Source organism: Gigantopelta aegis, chromosome 9 (genome assembly GCF_016097555.1).
Source record: "Gigantopelta aegis isolate Gae_Host chromosome 9, Gae_host_genome, whole genome shotgun sequence".
Lineage (NCBI taxonomy): Eukaryota > Metazoa > Mollusca > Gastropoda > Neomphalida > Peltospiridae > Gigantopelta > Gigantopelta aegis.
In genome coordinates this window covers 36,715,965-36,737,402 of record NC_054707.1, presented here as the reverse complement: position 1 = coordinate 36,737,402, position 21,438 = coordinate 36,715,965, and the positions used below count along the sequence as shown (strand labels likewise).

At 39.4% G+C, this 21,438-nt stretch overlaps 1 protein-coding gene across 1 annotated transcript in view; it reads left to right on the top strand.

The window, feature by feature from the left end:
* Nucleotides 1–19,980, top strand: part of LOC121380856 — a 24,610-nt gene extending 4,630 nt beyond the window's left edge. The window contains exons 2-3 of the mRNA XM_041509852.1: nt 6,108–6,648; nt 17,786–19,980. Of these exons, the coding sequence (XP_041365786.1) occupies nt 6,108–6,648; nt 17,786–18,105 (861 nt within the window). The 3' untranslated portion in view covers nt 18,106–19,980. The remainder of the gene's footprint in view (nt 1–6,107; nt 6,649–17,785) is intronic.
* The last annotated feature ends 1,458 nt before the right edge of the window (nt 19,981–21,438 follow it).

Sequence of the window (21,438 nt, the reverse complement as noted above, 5' to 3'; positions counted from 1 at the left end):
TACTTTACTTTACTTTACATACTTTACTTTACTTTACTTTACATACTTTACTTTACTTTACTTTACTTTACTTTACTTTACTTTACTTTACTTTACTTTACTTTACTTTACTTTACTTTACTTTACTTTACTTTACTTTTACCTTTTACCTTTTAATTAATTAATTAATTAATTTTTGTTTGTTACTATATTCACCCTTAACGGGTCCAGATAAACTGTTCTGACTATAATATCTCCTCGGCTAATGAGGCATGGTTAGCCACACTGCGGTCGGTGTTTAGGGGGACCCCCAGTGTAAGGTCAAAACACCCCATCTAAAGTTTCCTGTGCTAAGCACGGGTTACATCTAGTTCATAATATAGTAACACACGTGAAAATTAAATAAGCTATAAAATAGCAAGAGATGTTTATTTTTTATTAGTATTCTCAGTTCTTACCTCATATAAATGGACTAATATAAGCCGTATTAGTATTCTAATACACAGGTAAGTCTAGTATACAATATAGTAATACACGCGACAAAGTATTAAATAAGCTATAAAATAGCAAGAGTTGTTTTTCTTTTTCAATAAGCACTGTATTACTATTCCAAGACACAGGTAAGTCATGTTGCTAAGTGGAGGTTGCTAATTCATGACGTCATAATGATTTTTTACCCTTTCCAGTCGAATCGAACAACGGAAGCGCAAAGGCTTACAAAACGGAATTTATATATATATATATACATGTATTTTAATTTATTTATTTATGACATCCTCTCTCTCTTTTTAATTTTTTTTTTAATTTTTAAATTTTTTTTTTTTTTATTGCTTCATGTTTTTTACAGCTGCTATGTTGTTTTGCTGTTTTGGGTTGTGTGTTTTTTTCTAGGGGTTATTTATTTATTTTTAATTCTTAAAGTATGTAGTTATCAGTTTCGATAATAATGATATACAAATGAAAATACCGATTCTCACAATTACCATGTAGGCTAATATTAAAAAATCGGTTTTCTTTAAACCATCGGAAGCGGGGTGGGGTAGGGCGAAGGAAGGGGGTGGGGTAGGGCGAAGGAAGGGGGTGGGGAGGACTTGTTGAAAGACAAACTAATAAATAAAGCTTTCTCCCCACTCCCCACCCCACACTTCGGGTGCTTTCGTCTTCCGGGGACGGGGCGTAGTCCACTGGTAAAGCGTTTGCCTGATACGCGGTCATTCCAGCCAATGCACCACGACTGGTATATCAAAAGACCGTTGTATGTGCTATCCTAGCTGTGGGATGTTGCATATAAAAGATCCCTTGCTACTAATGGAAAAATGTAGCGGGTTTCCTCTTTGACTATATGTCAAAATTACCAAACATTTGACATCCAATAGCCGGTAATTAATAATCAATGTGCTCTAGTGGTGTCGTTAAACAAAACAAACTTTTGTAACTCGAAAAATCAGTTACCATAAAAATGGCACATATAATTATATAAATGATATGTTATATGAGCATGTTTTGCATTAAGTTACATTATGTAGAATGTTTACGTGCAATAAAGTTTATCTCATCTTATCATATAATTTAAAATAAAATGGCATGCAAACTGAAATCTGAGTTTTTAATAAATTGACATGTAACTGTTACATGTGTAACTTCTGCGTCCACTTTGTTATTCGAATAATAATTTTAAAAAATTCATTCTCTTTGTTTCGACAATATCGTATTACCTGTACATAACTGATCTGTATACATAAGGCACAGATAAGAATAAAACGCGAGGGAACATGAATGGACTTGACCCCATTCACCAGTGTGAGTCGTCGAATGTAGGACACACCCCTTTGGCAAAGCCGAACGCCGATTGGTTCGGCGTCCGGAGAAACACGACAGGCTAGAAACGTGTTGTAGCATGTCTACGAAAAGCGTCAATCCGTTTGGACGTGTACGTTTGAAAAGTGTTATAAACTTTGGATAGTGTTGTGTTCTGGTCACAAAATAAGGTGCAATCGATGCTGCAAGGTAAGATTTTTCATATTTTTAATATTAATACAAATAATTGCGTGTTTAAGGTGTCTTTATAAGGATTTCAAAAAAAAAAGAAGAAAGAACAGAAGTATTTATTTATGCCGTCTGCCGTGTTGTAAGCAGACGTTCACACCTTCACCGTCAGAAACACGTTTAGCCGTCTCATAGTGGCGGTCCCCTTTTCATTTCAACTTATGTTCGTGCTTATATCCAATTATGGTCGAAGCACGCTGTCTTGTGCACACACCTCAGCTATCTAGGCTGTCTGTCCAGGACAGTTGTTTAGTTGTTAATTGTTAGTGGTTAGTGAGAGAGAAGAGTAGGTGATGCCTTACGCCTACTCACGGAGTCGTTAAATATCTCTGAGTGGGAGCCGGTACCGGGCTGCGAACCCTGTACCTTCCAGCCTAATGTCCGATGGCTTGACCACTTGGCTTTCAAATCTTTAAAAACAGTTTTTTTGTTTAATTATACTTTGCTAGTTCCATCGACTGGGGGGGGGGGGGGGGGGGGTAGAGGAGGCACCTCTAATAGTTTACCTTTAAAATGGTGTGTGTGCGGGGGTGGGGTTAAACCAGGGGCCGCGGAATGTTTTTGAAAGGTAGGGAAGGGGCCACTGTCAGTGCAATAACCCAGGCGATGGAAATATGAGGACTTAAACATATTACGGGGGGTGGTGGGTGGGATGGTGATGGCGAGTTTTTCAGCTTTCTCAGGACAACAACAGAGAAAAGTGGAGGGGTAGAAACTGACCCCCGCTCCCACAGCTTCTGACACCTATATTTTATATAGTACAGGCCTGTAGAAATAATCCGAATGATACCTGGAGTGGGGTGACACGATCTATAGCTGTGGGGGAACAGTCTCCTAGTGGTGGAGTTAGATTTTTAATATATATATATATATATATATATATATATATATATATATTAAAAATCTATTTAATTAAAAATCTATGTGTGTGTATATATACGTATACGTATACGTGTGTGTATGTGCGTGTGTGCGTGTGTGTGTGTGTGTGTGTATGTATATAGAGGATAAAAAAGTGCAAACTTTCCGTTCTCAAGAGGGGGTTGGGTGCAGTACAGGCACCCTCCGGTTTCTACAGGTATGATATATATACCCAATTATGGCCATACACGTCGTACAGGACACGAGTTAATGGTCAGTAGTTGTTAATGTGAAATATCAGAATATTATCTTCAGAATTAAACACACATTCCCATAATGGTTAGTAGTTATTAAATACACATTCCCAACACAGCCGTCATTACAACCCAGCACTGGGGTGCGAACCCAGCACCTACCAGCCTGGAGGTCGACGGACTGACGTATTGTTCTGGAAACCTTTTTAAATATGATTTTAGCCTAACAAAACCAGTACACCACGGAAGCCGGTAATCAGAGGTCTTTGTTCATCGAGGCATGTACATTTTCCCACGGCGTTGCTGCAGTGGATTTCACAATAGATGTTGCAGCTTGTAACAGTAACGTAGGTGTTGAATGGCCCCGCAGCGTTCAGCTTGCGAATATAATAAGTGTTTCGGGTTTCAAGCTAATTGTGTTGTGTCACCTACCCCTCCCACTGCACACCCTTAAATTTTTTGTAAGATCTCTTGTTTAGGATAGAATTATTAAATACAATTTTTAGTTTTAAAATATTTTATTGATCGTATACTACTGATGTACTTTAACTGAATGTTTCGACACCAAGGCCGAACCGGTTCTAGTGGAAATGATATTGCCTCCTGTTAAAAGGAAGGTCAAAGTTTGTTTAGTTTATCAACACTACTAGATCACACTGATTTATTAATCATTGGCTCTTGGATGATAAAAGGAAGGTGAATAGAGAGAGAGAGAGAGAGAGAGAGAGAGAGAGAGAGAGAGAGAGAGAGAGAGAGAGAGAGAGAGAGTTAAAGTTGTCCCTTGCCCAGTTGCTTGTATGTTCCGACAACTATGAAATTTCTTTAAAAGTCAGCGGCAAAACATAGTTCGCGAGGTGTATGTGTGTGGGGGTGGGGGGTTAGGGGGGTGGGGTGGTCTAACGGGGAAAAGGACACGCGGCCCAACTCGTCGAAATGGCATCTCAGTAGAAAATAAAGGAAAAATAGGTCCTCTCGTCTCCCCTCCCCTTGAATCCGCCTCTGACAGTACAACGGATAATATGTCGTCTTCATCTTCAACCTGTTTCTTTACTGATGGGTGTGGCGACCCCGTTCACCCGCGGGGATCTGTCATGCACTATTGCATCACGTAGAGAAGGTGGTTGCGATGTGTAAAATTAATAAGCCAGCAACACTTTTTGCAGGCTCTAGGATGGAAAATGTATTAGCAATTATTATTAGTACAGTTTCTGGGTGGTCTGAGCGTGTGTGTATATATATATATATATATATGTTCACTGTAAGAGGTTTTGTCGATATTGAAAGTAACATAATTATAACGCGAAGTGATTTGTTATCGTGTTGAAAAGTTAAACAAAAGATTAGGCCTACTGCATAATTCCAAAACCACCAGTCTAATAAGACAGCGATATATACAAGGAAGGTGCTGGGGGTGGTGTGTGTGTGTGTGTGTGTGTGTGTGTGTGTGTGTGTGTTGGGGGTGGGGGGGGGTGTCACAGAGATTGCTTAAGGCAGAAGGTAAAACGTCTCTCTTTCAGGAACAGTCGTGTATAAATAGCTATTTTTAGAATCGGGAAATAATGTTGCTATCTCCCCATTCTTAAGTTATTTATACATCTTACCGCAATACAAGAAACCTACACCCGCCCTTCCTAGATTTAATAGAAATGGGATACTGGAGGTGCACCAGTCTAAAGCTTTAGGTATCGCGGTGAACAGGAAGGGATGTGTGTGCACGTTATATTGACCTCCATGATTTCGCTGTTTTGTACGTATTAGACTATGGCAGTGGCTCAATATTCCCAAGGTCAAGTGTCTTTGTCCAAATGTCTGTCACCTCTCCTCAACTTTTTTCTTTTTTTTTTGCATTAATTTTTGTTTGCGTTAAATCATTAAATGTAACTGAACATGTATTATTAATTAATAATCATAGCAACTTAGGCCAATAAAAAGCTGTCTAAATATGATAATTTCGCTGTCTAAATATCTATATAATATTATGTCTGTCTGTCTGTCTGTCTTTCTAGCTATCTGTATGAATATATATATATATATATATATATATATATATATATATATATATATATATATATATATATATATATACTTGTCTATATTAAACAGGACAGAATTTTAGAGTATACTATTATTAGTATTAAAGGGACAGACCCTAGTTTTTAAACACTAAGACATATTTTTCACCTAAACCCTAGTTTCAACCCATAACAATGGACACTAAGTTTGGTTAATTTACAAACCTGTAATAACTTTGGATACAATAGAGTCTGTGACGTTGAAATACCCTTAAAAATAGACTAAAACGCGATTCAATAATCATTACTTCTCAGACGCACGTGCGTTTTTAAAAATAGGAAAAATGCATTATGTAGTATTAGAAACACCAGGATGACCAGAAACACTTCAGTTGTATGGAAATGGATTATCTAAACAATAAAATATAAGTAATGTTTGATTTCAGTGATCATAAACGGCTCTAATAGTGAAAAATATGCGTTAGTGTTTAAAAACTAGGGTAGCAAAAAGAGAAACAAACGTCTGAGCCGAGCTTCAAAACGTTAGTCTGTTTTGTTTAACAATACCATTAGAGCACATTGATTTATTAATCATCAGTCATTGGATGTTAAATATTTGGTAGTCATGGAGAGGAAATCTGCTAAATATTTCCTTTATTAGCAAAGGATTTTTCATATGAATCACCCCACAGACATCATAACACATACCACGGCCTTTGATATACCAGTTGTAGAGCAGAAATAGCCTAAGGGGTCCATCGAAGGGGATCCATCTCAGACCGACCGAGCATCAAGCGAGCGCTTTACCACCGGGCTACGCCCCGTCCACACCGAGCGTCAAAAGCCAAGTTCCTTATTTTTGTACTGTATGTCTTTTTAAAAAATAATTTTTAGTGTATGTCTAATATGCTTGTGACATGTCTAACTAAAATTTATGTATCTTGTATTGTTTCAGATGGCAACGGAAATGGCTCTTTGGTTTTTCACCGTGTTGTGTGTGTCCGTCATCAGCGAGTCCGCCCTGTCCGTGTGTCCGTCAGCTCACTACTTCAACCTCACCGAGTTCAAATGCAAACAGTGTTCGAAATGTCCCATCAACCAAATCATTCGAAAGCCATGCATCAAGGACAGAGACACAGTGTGCGGACCTTTTAGGGAGTTTAACCGATTCCACCAAGCACCCAAGAATGGCGAATTCAACCCTGGATTTCCATTTTCGGACAATGATACAAGCGACAAGCGACGCCAAGATGGCGGCAGTCCCAGCAAAGACAATCGTCTGTCTCCGTACGACACGACCACTCACGATTCTTCCCAAGGTACCGTTGTTGACCTGACTTCGGTGAGTTCCGGTGAACGACAATGGCGGACTCTCGCGATCGCTCTGATCGGAATCCTGTGTGTCGTGTCTGTGTGTCTGATCAGCTTCATATTCCTCTTCTGTTACTTCAAGCACAAGAGACAGATAGTGGAGAAACAAGTCTTTTACGATCCAGGTAAGAAAACATCTGCTGGTTAAAATAAGTCTCTGAAAATTGAAAAATCACGCAAACCATTTATTACGTAACCCATATACACGATGTCCTAAATTTCATGGTTGAACGAAAAATGAGTTATGCAAAACTGATCTTGCGCGAGTGACGCACGAACGAAACTATCGTTCTTGCAATTTTTAGAGGCCTGTGAATCAAACGTCCATTGGACATTGCTTGAAATTAAGACCCATTTTTGTGCTTGTTTTCCCAATTGTTTAAGCATACTGACCAGGGCCCCGTTTCACGAAGCGAGTGTAGCGCTAAGATCACGTGTATAACAACAGTGTGCACTTGAGGTGATCTTAGCACTAAGATCGCTTCGTGGAACGGGACCCTGGATTTAAACCATGCTTGTCTGAACTATGTTTCCAATACAGGGGTTTGGGTTTGTTGTAAGCGAGAGAAGTCGGTATAGTTACGGTGGTCATATACCTTACCAATGAGCCTTTATAAACCACTCTGGGTTGGAGTTGGTCCTGGGAAGCGAACCCAGAACTTACCAGCCGTCATTCCGATAGCTTTACTACCACACCACCATAAGTGAAATTCCATGCACGCAGATATACACATTGCTTTATATACAGATTTTTGCAGCCAATTCTGTTTTTCGAAAGCACATGCACAAGTGTAACAAAAATGACAAAGCACAAAATGTTATGGCATACATGTTTCACCTCCTGGCAACATCTACTGAGAGGTACAGTCATAAACGTAAAGAAGAATGTCGACGCCGCGAACTTCCGGATATTCCGAGAATACATAACTCGCGACGCGATCACTGCTGACTCATAAAACCAACTGCAAGAAATTCCACCAAAGTAAGAATGTGGTAGGGAGGGAGGGGAGGGATGGAGGGAAAGGGGACATGGTGTGAGTGGGGGGATGAGTATTATGCAATAAAACGCCACGCGCTGGTTGTGTGATCTGTGAGCGAGGAATCGCGGTAATCTGTGCAGTGAGTAATGCTGCTGGAATCTCTAACCACGGCTCTGAGATTGCTGCCGAGGTTTGGCGCCCGTTCGTGCTGGAATGCATCTCGTCTGCTGCAAGTCAGCGCTGTGCACAGTAGAATTGCTGGTACAGGTCTTTTTTTTTTATCAGGGTCGTGATTAGTATGGGGAGGGGGTAGCTAGGGGCAGATGCACACACCTACCCCCTCTGTATTCTGTTTCAACAATTAGTCCCATGAGAAGAGCGTAATGCGATGGCGTTGTCAGGATTTTATATTGATGGAGTGGTTGGAGGGGCACCCACTGTCTATGACCAAGACGTGTTGTTAAAAAAATAAAAAAATAAAAAAATAATGAAGAAAAAAAAATGGCGACATGCAAATGTAAATGGTGGTTCAAGGATGTGATTTTTCATCTTTTTATTTGATTTAAAAAAAAAAAAAAAATTACCTTGGAGGTTTCAGCTTTTTAAAGATCATTTCAAGTTTTATTTTAAAAATTGGTATCACATCCCTGGGTATGATTGTGGGGTGGGTGGGATGACCCTCATGCCACACCTCCTCTGGCTCCGACAGTGACGCAACGTAAGCACCCCACTCTATATCATATTATACATATGCATGCGTGCATGCGTGGTTATTGGGTACGGACATTAATCGACACGTGGTGCTCGCGACATCCTTTTTTGGGCAGTGATCAAAGGTAATTGCAGTTCTAGCTAGACGGCTGAACGTTATTTTCCTTACGGCGGCCTTTCAAGAGAAAGCGCGAGTTAAAACGAAGACAAACAGACCGATGTTTGTCTGAATGAATTCGTAATTTCTTGCACAGTTGCACAATTCAGCGCTCCCACACCGCGACTAGCGAGAACACACAACACAAAAGGCAGAGAGTTTAAACTGGCGAAATGGGAATTATTTAAATAAGGTCTAAGACAAACAGCGTGGGACGTTCGGTGTTTAGAGACAGAGCTGAAATGAAGTAAAATATTTGTATGTGTGCAGGCCCAGGTCCGTTTATTGATTACACTAAACCTGGCCAATTCTATTCCGGTTGTTTGGGAGATCTGTTTCCACTCTGCTGTTGTTTGTCGTCTGTGTTGACAGTGTTGTGGAAGTGGTGGCGTGGTAAATAGGTTTTCTTGCTACGCTCTGTTGTCTAACTTGTATGTGAAGGTGGAAAAAGAAGAAAAAAATTAAACGTAAAAAAAAGAAAAGAATGAAAAACTAAGTAGATGGAAAACGAGAAAAAAGAAAGAAAAATTATACCCCAAAAAGAAGAAGAAAATAACGAAAAAATTAAATAGAAAACATTGGAGCAAAAGGGGTGGGGAGGGGGGGGGATCGCTAAAATGCTTATTAATCACTTCTTTTAATTTTCTGAAACCTCCATGCTTGTTGTAGTAGTTAATGAAGCACAAACTGATGTCTGTCTACGATTCCCTACCCACTCCTTTTGCTAATGTCACTGTCAGTCGCACGTTCTTGGAATCGTAAATGGTAAACTAGAACATGCCAGTTTAAATATATATATATATATATATATATACGGATCAATGGATGCATGAATGAATGAATGTATGTATGGATAATGGTTTACTGGCTGCATCTTTAACGATGTCCCAGCATGAGCAATACATACTCATAGACGGTTGAGTCTCACTTCATGGTGTTTATAATAATTTTAAGAGTTAATAGCTAATAGTTAAGCAGTTAAACCTAGATAAATAATAAATGATGAGTCTGATGACCGCTTATTGCAAATCAGGTTGTAGTAAATTAATGTGAAAATTCTGCATGTGTAGATTGTTATTTTGGATAGCTTGTTGCTTATAAAGTTAGCCGCGTTTGCAGTATTTACTCAAAATACTTAATAATTAATCAAAGTCGTGTACCAAAAATAAAAAAGTTTTGGGTTTTTTTTTGTTCAGTGAAAACAGTTCAAATTTCAAACTAGCAAAATTATTAAAATTTTTAATTAGATGCAAACATTTTGTAAAATTATCATATAATTCATTGTATAAGGGACTAGAAATCTTTTTCTAAATTTATGAAAAAAATCTGCGAATAACGGATATAATTTTAGGGTATAAAGGTCTTGTTCGGACATGTGTAATAAGGCAATGAAATACACAACAGATGATCTCTGGACCGCACATGGAGTCGTCCAATGTCCAGACAGGAAGAGGCTTGTCACGCCTTAACAACCCTCGGAACGGTTCCAGTCTCGATTATCTTTCGTGAACTAGTCCGTTCTAGTTACAAGTCGTGAGTTATTATTATTATCATGCAGGGTATGATTATTCAGGTGAAAAAAAAAAAAAAAACCCCACAACAAATAACTTCCATGCGAGTTGTTCCCCCCTCTTTTTGAAACCATCAATTCATATTTTGTTCAAGATGGATTTAGTTGTTCGGGTCGAGGAATGTTGGTGTGCGGCGGGGCGATGCTTTACAACCTCCCGTTTTCCGGTTCACTTGTCGCGAGGTTTTTTTGACTGAAGGGAAGCCGTGGATGAATGGTATGCACTCATTGTTCATCATGGGGTCAGATGTGATTTCAACTCGGTGGCCGTTCTCTAACCTTAGGGACCGGACAGAGGCATCCTATTTGGTGACAGACAAATAGAGAACAATGACAAAAAGTCAAACTTTACAATACAAAGAAATAACCAGCAGTCTGACTGTTAAATTAGAATAATGCTGCATGATAAAATTAGTAAATTAGTGGCAAGTATTCACCCAACATTAAACATTACAAAATGTCAAACCTCGTAATACTAGTATAGCAAATAAGAAGGAAGAAATGTTTTATTTAACGATGCACTTCACACATTTTAATTACGGTTACGGGTTAATAATGTCGGAAATATGAAACCTGCTGCTGCTGCCACTCCATGGGCTACTCTTTTCGATTAGCAGCAAGGGATATTTTATATGCTCCACCCCACAGATAGGTAAGTAGAGATCTCGGAGATTTTTTTTACACCAGTTGTGGAGCACTCAGTGGAACGAAAAATATCCCAAATGGGCCCACCGACGGGAATCAATCCAAAACTAACCGCGCATCAGGCGAGCGCTTTGCCACTGGACTACGTCCGACCCCCCCCCCCCCCCCCCCCCCCACGTCCCATAATACAGAAACGTAAACTGTAGTCGGACTTGTTAATTAAAATAAGAAATTAATGAATCTCAACTCTGTAACCTTCACCTAATCGTAGGAACCATGAAAATCATTTGAAAATTAATAGATATAGTGAATTGTAAACAACCTCCTGGATCTGCGCCTACTTGTCCGGCTTTACATTATAATAATGGAAATGAAAATTCAGTGGGGAAAATTGCAAGGATTCTAGACTGTATTTTTTTAATTGGGATCAGTAATTGTAAAAATGTACTAGCCACGATTAAACATTCACAAGCCCTACTTTTCTTTAAGTTGGATACAATTTTACTAAGAAAGAGCTTAAAAACACTAACATTAGGGGTTGGAGTGGGGTCAGTATACTAGTATTCATATTTTCAAAATAGACTTAACTGCAACATTTGACTTTTTTTTCACTAGCCGTCAGTATTGGCAACTGTAGTTATTTACTAACCCAATATTGAATATCACTAGCCACGGAAGTGGGGCTATCATAATCTAGAAAATCTGAATTGTGTTTCTCCTGTTAGCAATGTTAGACTCTTAATACATCTAATATTGTAAACTTATCCGTGCGTTATCAGACCAACACAACCATTGCCATCAGCGTATCAAAATGTGTATATCTACAAGAGTGCGGAGACTGTTTACTTAAAAGCCGTGGCACGGTTATAAAACCAATACAAACATGAACTTCCCTTCATTTCGTGAATGCAATTAAAAAGAAAGTTATAAATATTTATCCTTTTCTTTTTAACCTTTATTTAGAACAGATTTAAACTGCAGTATTCGTGTGTTGAACAAAAAGAACCCGAAAGTGGAAAGTGCTAAACCATTTATATTGGATATGAATACGTTGTACACGAAACATATGCAACTGTAAACGGACCCATAGAATGCTATGCATTTCTGCAATATAAGTAGAAAGCCGAGAATCAACAAAACTACTAAATGAACAAAATTGTGGTAAAGGTGGCCGTGGTGGTAGTGATATACCCTAGTTTTTAAACAATAACGCATATTTTTGACTATTATAACCGTTTTTGATAACTTAAATCACACTTTACTTAGATTTTATTGTTTAGATTATCAATTTCCGTTCATTCGAAGTGTTTTTGGTCATCATGGTGTTTTTAATATCACAAAATGCATTTCTCATATTTTTAAAAAAAGCACGTGCGTCTGAGAAGTAACAATGATGGAGTGGAGTTTTAGTCTATTTTTAGAGGGTAATTCACCTTTTTAAAGTCACAGACTCATGCTTCACGCAATTGTAACTTTATCCAAATGTGTTACAGGTTTGTAGATGAACCAAACTTAGTGTTAATTTTCATGGGTTGAAACTAGGGTATGTCCCTTTAAACCATGAATGAAATTTTTATACGCTGTACAAAAGTACAGTATGTCGCTAAATACACAGTAAACAAATCTTCTGCGCAAGCCATTACCGTTGAAATGAAAAGAAACTTTTGACGCCAATCTGTGAATGACGCTTGTACAAACAGGGTTTTCTGTAACTGGACGTGCATGTATCTAAGTACAATATCTGTGTGTTATAGGACTTGTCCTTTGACCTGCCCATCCGTTATACCCCATTGTCGTGCCAGTGGAGGAGACAACGGTTTCCCCTATAGCTGATCGTTTGATGTGACAGACCAGACACAGAGATCAAATTCTTCTGGTCAGAGTTTGGCGATTTGAGGGCATCCTAATCCCAAAGTGAATACACGCTGTTCGCTATTCAGTTGGGCAAGCGACAGCCATTGTATTCGATAGATTGATGAACTTTGTTTTCCAGTATTGTGTTCGGGAAGAAAAACTGACCCCTAAAGTGACCAAGTCGATAGTCTAGAATGACAAGCGCCCGATTGGTATCCCGGGACGATGCCGAGACGCGCACAATGAAATATTTGGCTTCCGTTTCCGCGCGAGCATGCCAACCAGATTTTCGCGCCTTGTTCGCCAACGGGATATCTGATTGGATATTTATGAGACATTGATGTCATTTTCTTTCGTGTAAATTTGTTTAGTCCTCTTCACTAAAGCAAATGAAAGAAGAAAGAAGAAAGAATCGAATGACTATTTGTTTTACATTAACCATTCTTGCTTTCTTTGTACGCCATTGAAAAGTTGAAATTGATGTTTGCTTGCATTCCTAATTGTGGCTTTATGTCGGCACCTTTAAAGGAAAAGTAGTAACAAGGTGCTTTACTTTGTTATGGAAAAGTGTCCGTTTCATGTTTGCAATCCATCCATAGAATGAACTTGGGGGAAACTATAAAACCATAGTATGCTGTGGGAACAAGCTTAAATGCCATTTAAATAGATAGATACTAGTTTATTTTAAATATTTCTTTAAAATAAAATTTATAAAAGTACGGATTGCAAATGGACAATCAGGTTCCAAAATGACCTCAAATTTACAAAAGTAGTGACCTGCACTCTTATGAAATGTACACGCACAGCCAATAATTACGCTTGCTATATCAAGTAGTCGGTTACGTACGTAGGTACGCGCACGCACAAGCACGCTCTCACACACACCAAAGCACATGCAGGTCCGCAGAGATGAGCAGATAAGCCAACAGGGCATCACGGAGTAGAGGATAAAGCAAGACAAACATGTTTTAATCATGAAGGGCTATGGTTGAGAAGATCCCGAATCCCCCATGCTATCTATAGCACTGGTGACCCATTCTTACTTTCCTCCCGTCAAATAAACGCACCGCAGTATCTCAACCCCTGTGGTGAAAACCGGCAACCAGATGGCTCCACAACCCCTCTGAAAAACGCCTTTTGAAAAGAACCAGCAATGCGATGCGAACTGCAGTCGCAAGCATATAATAATGCAGCCGGGCAGAACAGGGTACGAATCCCATTACCTTTGCCGACACGTGTAAATTGGCTAAATGGACAACCTGTTTACGTTTTGCGGCTGCCCACGGAGTGTGGGAAAATTCTTGTCCATGCACAGCGAGTTTTGAAGAAAAAAAATGTGTTTCTTAGCAGGAACAGATGGCTTCAAGCATCACGATAAAATATCAACACGAAGCGCTGTTTTCCCTCGTCGGACGAGAGATTTTTTAGCTTTGATTAATTCAAGATATCTTCCTTTGGGACGTGCTTGGCGTTGAGTGATATTTTCTTTCTCGCCGAGAGTCAAAATGGAGAGAAAACAAATTTAATGGGGCTGCTTGAGAAATGATCTCAGAACGAAATAGTTGTGAGAGACGATGAACATACTTGTGCATTAACTGATTTGTTTTAATTGCATAAAACATTATTTTTTGTTGTTGTTTTCAGACGTTCAGTGCCCAATGTAAAAATGGTGAAATATGTAAAGTAGGGAGAAATATTCTCTTTTTTTTGCAAACATGCATTCTTCGCTATTCAAAAACATTAATTTGATAGGAAAGTGCGTATGTTGACACCTGTCATCAGTTCATTTACATTCTTACCTTTGGTTTACATCTAGTAGCTGATACATTTTTCATACTGGGGTACATTCATTCATTCATTCATTCATTCATTCTTACTGGGGTTCATTCATTCTTTCATTCATTCATTCATTCATTCCTGCTGCTTTTCGGTAGCTAGGATTAACATGTGACCGTAGGGGGTTTTCATTTTCACTCCAGACCACGTGCCACAATTAACCATGTATTAAACACCGAAACAGTTGTAGTTTAAAATGCACTGATGCGACCCTAAACAATATTCCGTCCGTGTCAATATTTTATGAATCCCTGTCAAAATCGTCATAATACCATTCCACCCGCTTACTAATGGCATCCGCAATCCGCTAATTGTCAAGTTAGCCGTCTTCAGCCATAATCATTAAAACATCGTTAATGCCATGTATTACGGGACGGACGTTTTGAAATGGTTTGTGAAACATTTACACCCTAACGATAATTGCTGCTAATAACCTTATGGCATTTTTATTTGCCACTTCCCCTGCAGATTTAGCGCCAGTCGTACTTGGACCAAATTAATTTCTTGTGCAACACCACTTGTATTCCTAGATAATGTTTATGTAATTAACTCACAGAGCGGTTGATATGTTTACCATGCCAACCATAAATTAGCGAAATTGGTTTCACACGACCCAGCGATTTATTTTTGAGCTCGTGTCGTAGCACGAATATATGAACACATTTTCGATGGTAGCAGTGGGTTTTTTCATGAAATATTTGTACTCTAGTACTGACTAGTATATTTTATCAACTCTTTGGTCGTCCATTGTCCGATTCAATTTACAGCCAAAGTTCATGTCTACTTTATGCCCCCCCCCCCCCCCCCCCCCCAAGAAAAAAATAACCGACAAAAACAACAAACCCATAACAACAAAACACACCCACCAACACCAACAAAACGTAACAAGACACCTCTCCCCTCCCCCCAAAAAACAACAACAAAAAAAACCCCACCCCCAACAAACCGAAGCCAAAAAAACAAAAACAAGAAAGTAGTTAGTTTGAAAAAGAAATAGATGGATACTATACAACCTCCAACAATCCCAAGTTTTAGTATGAACGTATATTTTTTTGAGGGACCTGAATGTGCATTAAATAGTTATACATTAGGTATTCTGTCTGTATGTCTCTCTCTCTCTCTGTCTGTCTCTGTCTGTCTGTCTCTCTGTCTGTCTGTGTGTCTCTCTCTCTCTCTCTCTCTCTCTCTCTCTCTCTCTCTCTCTCTCTCTCTCTCTCTCTCTCTCTCTCTCTCTCTCTCAGCCTCTTTTTTATGTCTGTGTCTCCATGTCTCTGAAGATTAGCTAAACGACTGATAGATGTACAACACACATGGTGAGCTGTCGTTTGAACTGTCCGGGTCCTCTCTTAGATCGAATATTGAATGTAGAGTATTGTCGCTCGCTGAAACGATAGCCCCCGCAATTGAGGCTGCTTTAAATGTGTGCATGTGTTGACCGTATGGGAGTCGTTAGCGTCCGTAAAAAGATCCGGAGGAAGTTTACCGACAGTGTTCGTGTGTAACAATTTCTTGTCATCGTATAGTCTGGTAAATGTCTTTTTAATGCTGGTGTGTAACGCTGTGTTGACTACAACCAAGTATTTCTGATGAAACATGATTATCTCTACTAGTGTATGTATGCGCTCATGCATATTTCCCGCCTGCTTGAGATACGCATAGTGAGAGTGAGTGACGGTAACAGTAAGAAACGGGGACAGGGACAGTGAGAGACAGATGTCTTTTTAATGCTGGTATGTACTAGTGTATGCCTACGCTCATGTGAATAATTTCCCGCATGCTTGAGACAGTGAGAGTATCTAGTGAATGACAGAGAGAGAGAGAGAGAGAGAGAGAGAGAGAGAGAGAGAGAGAGAGAGAGAGAGAGAGAGAGAGAGAGAGAGAGAGAGAGGGGAGAGGAGGGAAGAGAGGAGGGAGGGAGAGAGAGAGGAGAGGGAGGGGAGAGAGAGAGAGAGAGAGAGAGAGAGGGAGGGAGAGGAGGGAGAGAGAGAGAGAGAGAGAGAGCGAGAGAGAGAGAGAGGGAGAGAGAGGGAGATGGGAGGGGGAGGAGAGAGAGAGGTAGGGAGAGGGAGAGGGAGAGAGTGAGATAGGCTAGGAGAAAGGGGAGAGGAGTCAAACCCACGTCTATGTGTTGCTGCTAAATGAAAAACAAACAACAAAAACAAACAAAAACAAAACCCCAACGACACTACATAACAAACCAAAAGCAAACAAATAAACAACCCCACCCCCTCATTGCATAGTCTTTTGGAAATGTTTACTATTGTCTTCACAGTGGCTTAGGAAGGCGCCAATAAGTGTGTTGGAGGAGTGTGGGGGCGGGGGGGGGGGGGGGGGGGGGCACACACACACGCACACATATATATATATAAATATATAAACCATTGCTGCTGCTACTGGATCAAGACAAGTGTGTGTGTGGGGGGAGGGGCATCCAACAGCCGATGATTAATAAATCAATGTGCTGTAGTATCGTTAAACAAAACAAACGTTTTCAAGGTATTCTCAAAGGCCTTCCACTGCCGAGAGAGAGAGAGAGAGAGAGAGAGAGAGAGAGAGAGAGAGAGAGAGAGAGAGAGAGAGAGAGAGAGAGAGAGAGAGAGAGAGAGAGAGAGAGAGAGAGAGAGAGAGAGACAGAGACAGACAGACAGACAGACAGACAGACAGACAGAGAGAGAGAGAGAACGTTAAAAAGAGATGACTCATCGGATGTTGTTTGGAATTATATATACAAAAGCGGCTAGGGAGGGATTAACGTGCAACAAACTGTCCCACGCCCTGACAGCTGCGTTACATCACGGTGCGCGCCATACTTGTTTTACTCGCGCCGAGCTGTCATAAATATTAATTGAGATCTATGGCAGTGGCAATAAATACCAACGGTTTCCGTTTCTTCGTAACAAAAATAATACTGACGTAGTTTGCACATTGTGTGATAGTTGTTGAATACTAAAGAAATATACATACGGGGTTTTCTGGGGTTTTCTGGTTGTTTTTTTACTTGTCCCGTCTGAAATATGCTTGCCCACCCAAATGTTGAAAGAAACCAATGATATTTAAGCAGTCTTCTCTCAATAGGCAACAAAACATCTGCTCGAGTGAATTAAAATGGTCAAACATTATATCACAGAATCAGATTAATCAGAACTGTGTGGTCCGACAAGTTTGTAAGTTGTTGGAACAATTTAAACATAGAGCCATGTACATACCAATTGTTGTGGATTGTTTTCTGTTCCATTTTGATTTTATTTTGTGTTTATTTATGTATTTATTTATTTCACCATTTGTTTTAAGTACCCAGGCGCGAGTGCAGGGTAGGAGGTGGGGCTCCAAGGACATTTTCCTATTTAATGTATTTTCCGAGGGAGCATGACCACAGACTAGACCCCCCCCCCCCCCCCCACACACACACACACCCCACACACACACCTTGCACAATTTCCTGCACAAGCACCTGGTACCCGTCTCAAACAGTTTAGTAAAGAAACATATTTCTTTTTGGTATTTTTCAGGTATGATGGGCTCCCAGAACTCGTACGTGCAAGTCAAGACTCACATATCATCACGTGACAGACTGAAGAGCAACATCAGGGTTCTGCGAGAATTACGTCAGCACGATTACGATTCCGGAAGTGACGACAGTGCCCAAAACACATTAACGCCATCTAGCCACCTTCTCAGTCGCCAGTTGCCGCTCGTTCTTGGACCCATTTTAGCAGACGATTATGACGCTGACAACAGCGGGCAGACAGTTTCCACAAACAAGTCTTCAGACTATGTCTACTTCAACCGGCCACATAGCGGAAGTGGCGTTTTGCCGGAACCAGTCTAGCAAAATAAAAATATATAAAAACATATTAAAAAAACTACTTTCTCTACTACTAGTGCTCAGAAATTTTGTGAAATATATGCTTTTGGTAGCAATATTTGATGCATAATCCAGCTATGTTGGCAAAGCCAACCAACCAAAGAAACAAACAAACAAGGTGCTGAAAGATCGTGTGATGAGTGTCTGGATGCTCTGTGTAATTTAAAAACGAAAACAACGAGCGAAACAACAAGACGTTGTACTTAATGGCTTTTTTTTTCTGACAAGGATCCGACAAGATAAAATTCAAGCTTTCGACTGGATAAAATTCAGTTTTGACGTCAAATTAAAATCTTGTCAGTGATGCTGAAACTGAGAACGTGTTACAAAGCGAGATAAACATGTTTAAGAAAAAAGAAACAACACTTTTTGATATCGCTATTGATGACGTGTCGGGTTATTAAGGTTAATAGGAGTAGTTATCTTCATTTTGTATGATAGATGAAAGTTCGCTATGATCGAGGTACTTTTTATACATGTTTAACGGTGTTGTCTGTACGTGATGCCGGTTATGAGATAACGACTTGCGCTACGATTAATGTACACAGCTTCTTAAGACGAGGATCCCATTTTGTTCCATGCAGCTTTTGAAATGATGTTCTACAAGTATTTTCCTTGTTTTGACTGTTTACTGATAGAACACTCGTAGATGAAGTAAACTCTGTATCGAACTCGATCACAAAATCCATGAGACTTGTAAATAATTCTGACGAATGATGTGTTTTGTCTTACGAATGTGATAATGTGTTATGCGTATGTGTTGCAAAGGAGGCTCAAACATTGTTAATATGTATGCGTGGATAGCATTTAAAAAATGCCAAACGTTTTTATTTTACAGATACAGAAATGGGATAAAATGTCACCAGTTCAACTATTTTGTTCTTTTTTTAAAAGACTTCAACTGTATACATTACGCAGTTTGTAGAAATCAGATGCGCGATCAGTTCATGAGCGGCGTTGCACGATTACGTCCGAGGTATTAACGAATCCAGTACATTCTTTAACACTCGGAAAGATATTTTCGTAACATTTCATCTTCAGTTTGAAAGATCACAAATTTGTCCCATTTGAATTAAACAAAGCTTATAAAATTATTTGCTTACTGTCTTAAATTTGATCTCAAATAATTGTTTGTTTTTATGGTGTTTAATCAGACCGCTTTTAATCAGTCTGCCTTGGCCACATTCTCCGAATTCCTCGGGAGATGTGTCCAAGACGATACCTGTTTGTTAAGAGTCCTTCACTATGTATTAAATATTCAAACTGTAAATCCTGATAGACATATTAGTGAACTGACGAACATCCCCGACTGATAGACATATCCTGATAGACACATTAGTGAACTGACGAACATACCCGACTGATAGACATATCCTGATAGACATATTAATGAACTGACGAACATACCCGACTGATAGACATATCCTGATAGACATATTAGTGAACTGACGAACATACCCGACTCATAGACATATCCTGATAGACACGTTAGTGAACTGACGAACATGCCCGACTGATAGACATATCCTGATAGACATATTAATGAACTGACGAACATGCCCGACTGATAGACATATCCTGATAGACATATTAGTGAACTGACGAACATACCCGACTGATAGACATATTAGTGAACTGACGAAATGTTCGTGCAGCACGGTAATACTATGACCCCAACAACTACATGTAGTTTCATTCGACACCAGTTCGACATGCACTGTTTATATTACAAATGTACAATGCAAACTCTTTCCAATCAGTATTTATTGAATATCATTCTTCTTTGTATGACAACTTTGAAATGATTGTGATCTGAAATACAATTTTATACGTAAAACATGTCCTGTTGTTGTTATTGTTGTTGTTTATCATTGTTTGTTTTACTATCTAATTCATAGATCATCACAGGTAGAAACTTAAGGACTTGATTTTGATCCCGGCCATTTTAGGTCGGACATTTGTATAAATATGTGCCGACATACTTCTGGTGATGCCTGCTGGCCAGAACTGCCTTTTTTTCTGCATTATAATATCGAGAATACTACACGAGTGGCCGTTTGATACAATTTAATATGCATTTATCGTTCAACAAGTTATTTTAAAACATATCTATCGAGCGAAAGATAAATGGTATCTAACAGACACGAATGTGGTATTCTGTTTTTGACATATCCTTAAAAAGCAGGTTTAAACAAAATTTAAATGTCTTTTCTAATTAAAAATTATTTACACCCATTGCGCTTACAGTATCTTGTGCGTCACAGTGCAGTCATTTTCAGATTAACTTAACGTCACAGTGCAATCAGTTTTAATCGTGCTTGTTTTCATTGGATAGTAACTGGCAGCAGCCAGTCATGTCTCATTAAAATGATAATACACGTATATATGTTGTTAAAAAATTTCGAATGATGTTCTAATCAATGGGTGTATAGTTGAAAAAAACCAACCCAGAAAAGAAAAGAAAAGTCAAAAGAAAAGAAAAAAATATGTTTTATTTAACGACACTCGACACATTTTTAAGAACTGTTATATATGACAGACATTGTTAAAGGCTACCGAGATAATTAGAGAGGAAACCCGCTGACTCCAAATTAAGGTCCATGACACTATTAGACGTAACTGATTTGTCGGCTGTCCGTTAAACGTTAAAATTTGTTTTATTTAACGACACCACTTAGTGACTAGAGCACACTGATTTGTTAGTTTTAGAGGAAACCCGCTACATTTAGTAGCAAGGGATCTTTTATATGAACGATCCCACAGACTGGATAGAACATACCATGGCCTTGGATATACCAGTCGTGGTGCACTGGTTGGAACGAAAGATGGCTCTATGGGCAACCGACGGGGGTCGATCCTAGACGGACCGCGCATTAGGCGACCATTTTACTACTAGGCTAAGTCCCGCCCCGGACTGTCCGTTGAAAACGGAGGACTCGCGGGGGATAAAGGATAAATGTAAATCTCACTGTTATTCTTAATATTAATATTAACGACAAGACATTTTATCGTGGACATTCTCGGGAAACCACACTGGTTAGGACACGTAAATAATCGAATGCTCCACGACTGGCCAAGATATGTCCTGTCCTTTCTGCCGGAATATATACATACGTAGAAAAGTTCCCTTGATGTAAATGAAAAAGTGTAGCGGATTTCCTCTGAAGAATACCTGTCCGAATTACAAATGTTAAGACACCCAAGTTGCCAATTATCAGTTAATCAATATGCTTTAGAGGTGTCAGGGACGGGACGTAACAAAGTGGTAAAGCGTTCGCTTGATGCGCGGTCGGTCTG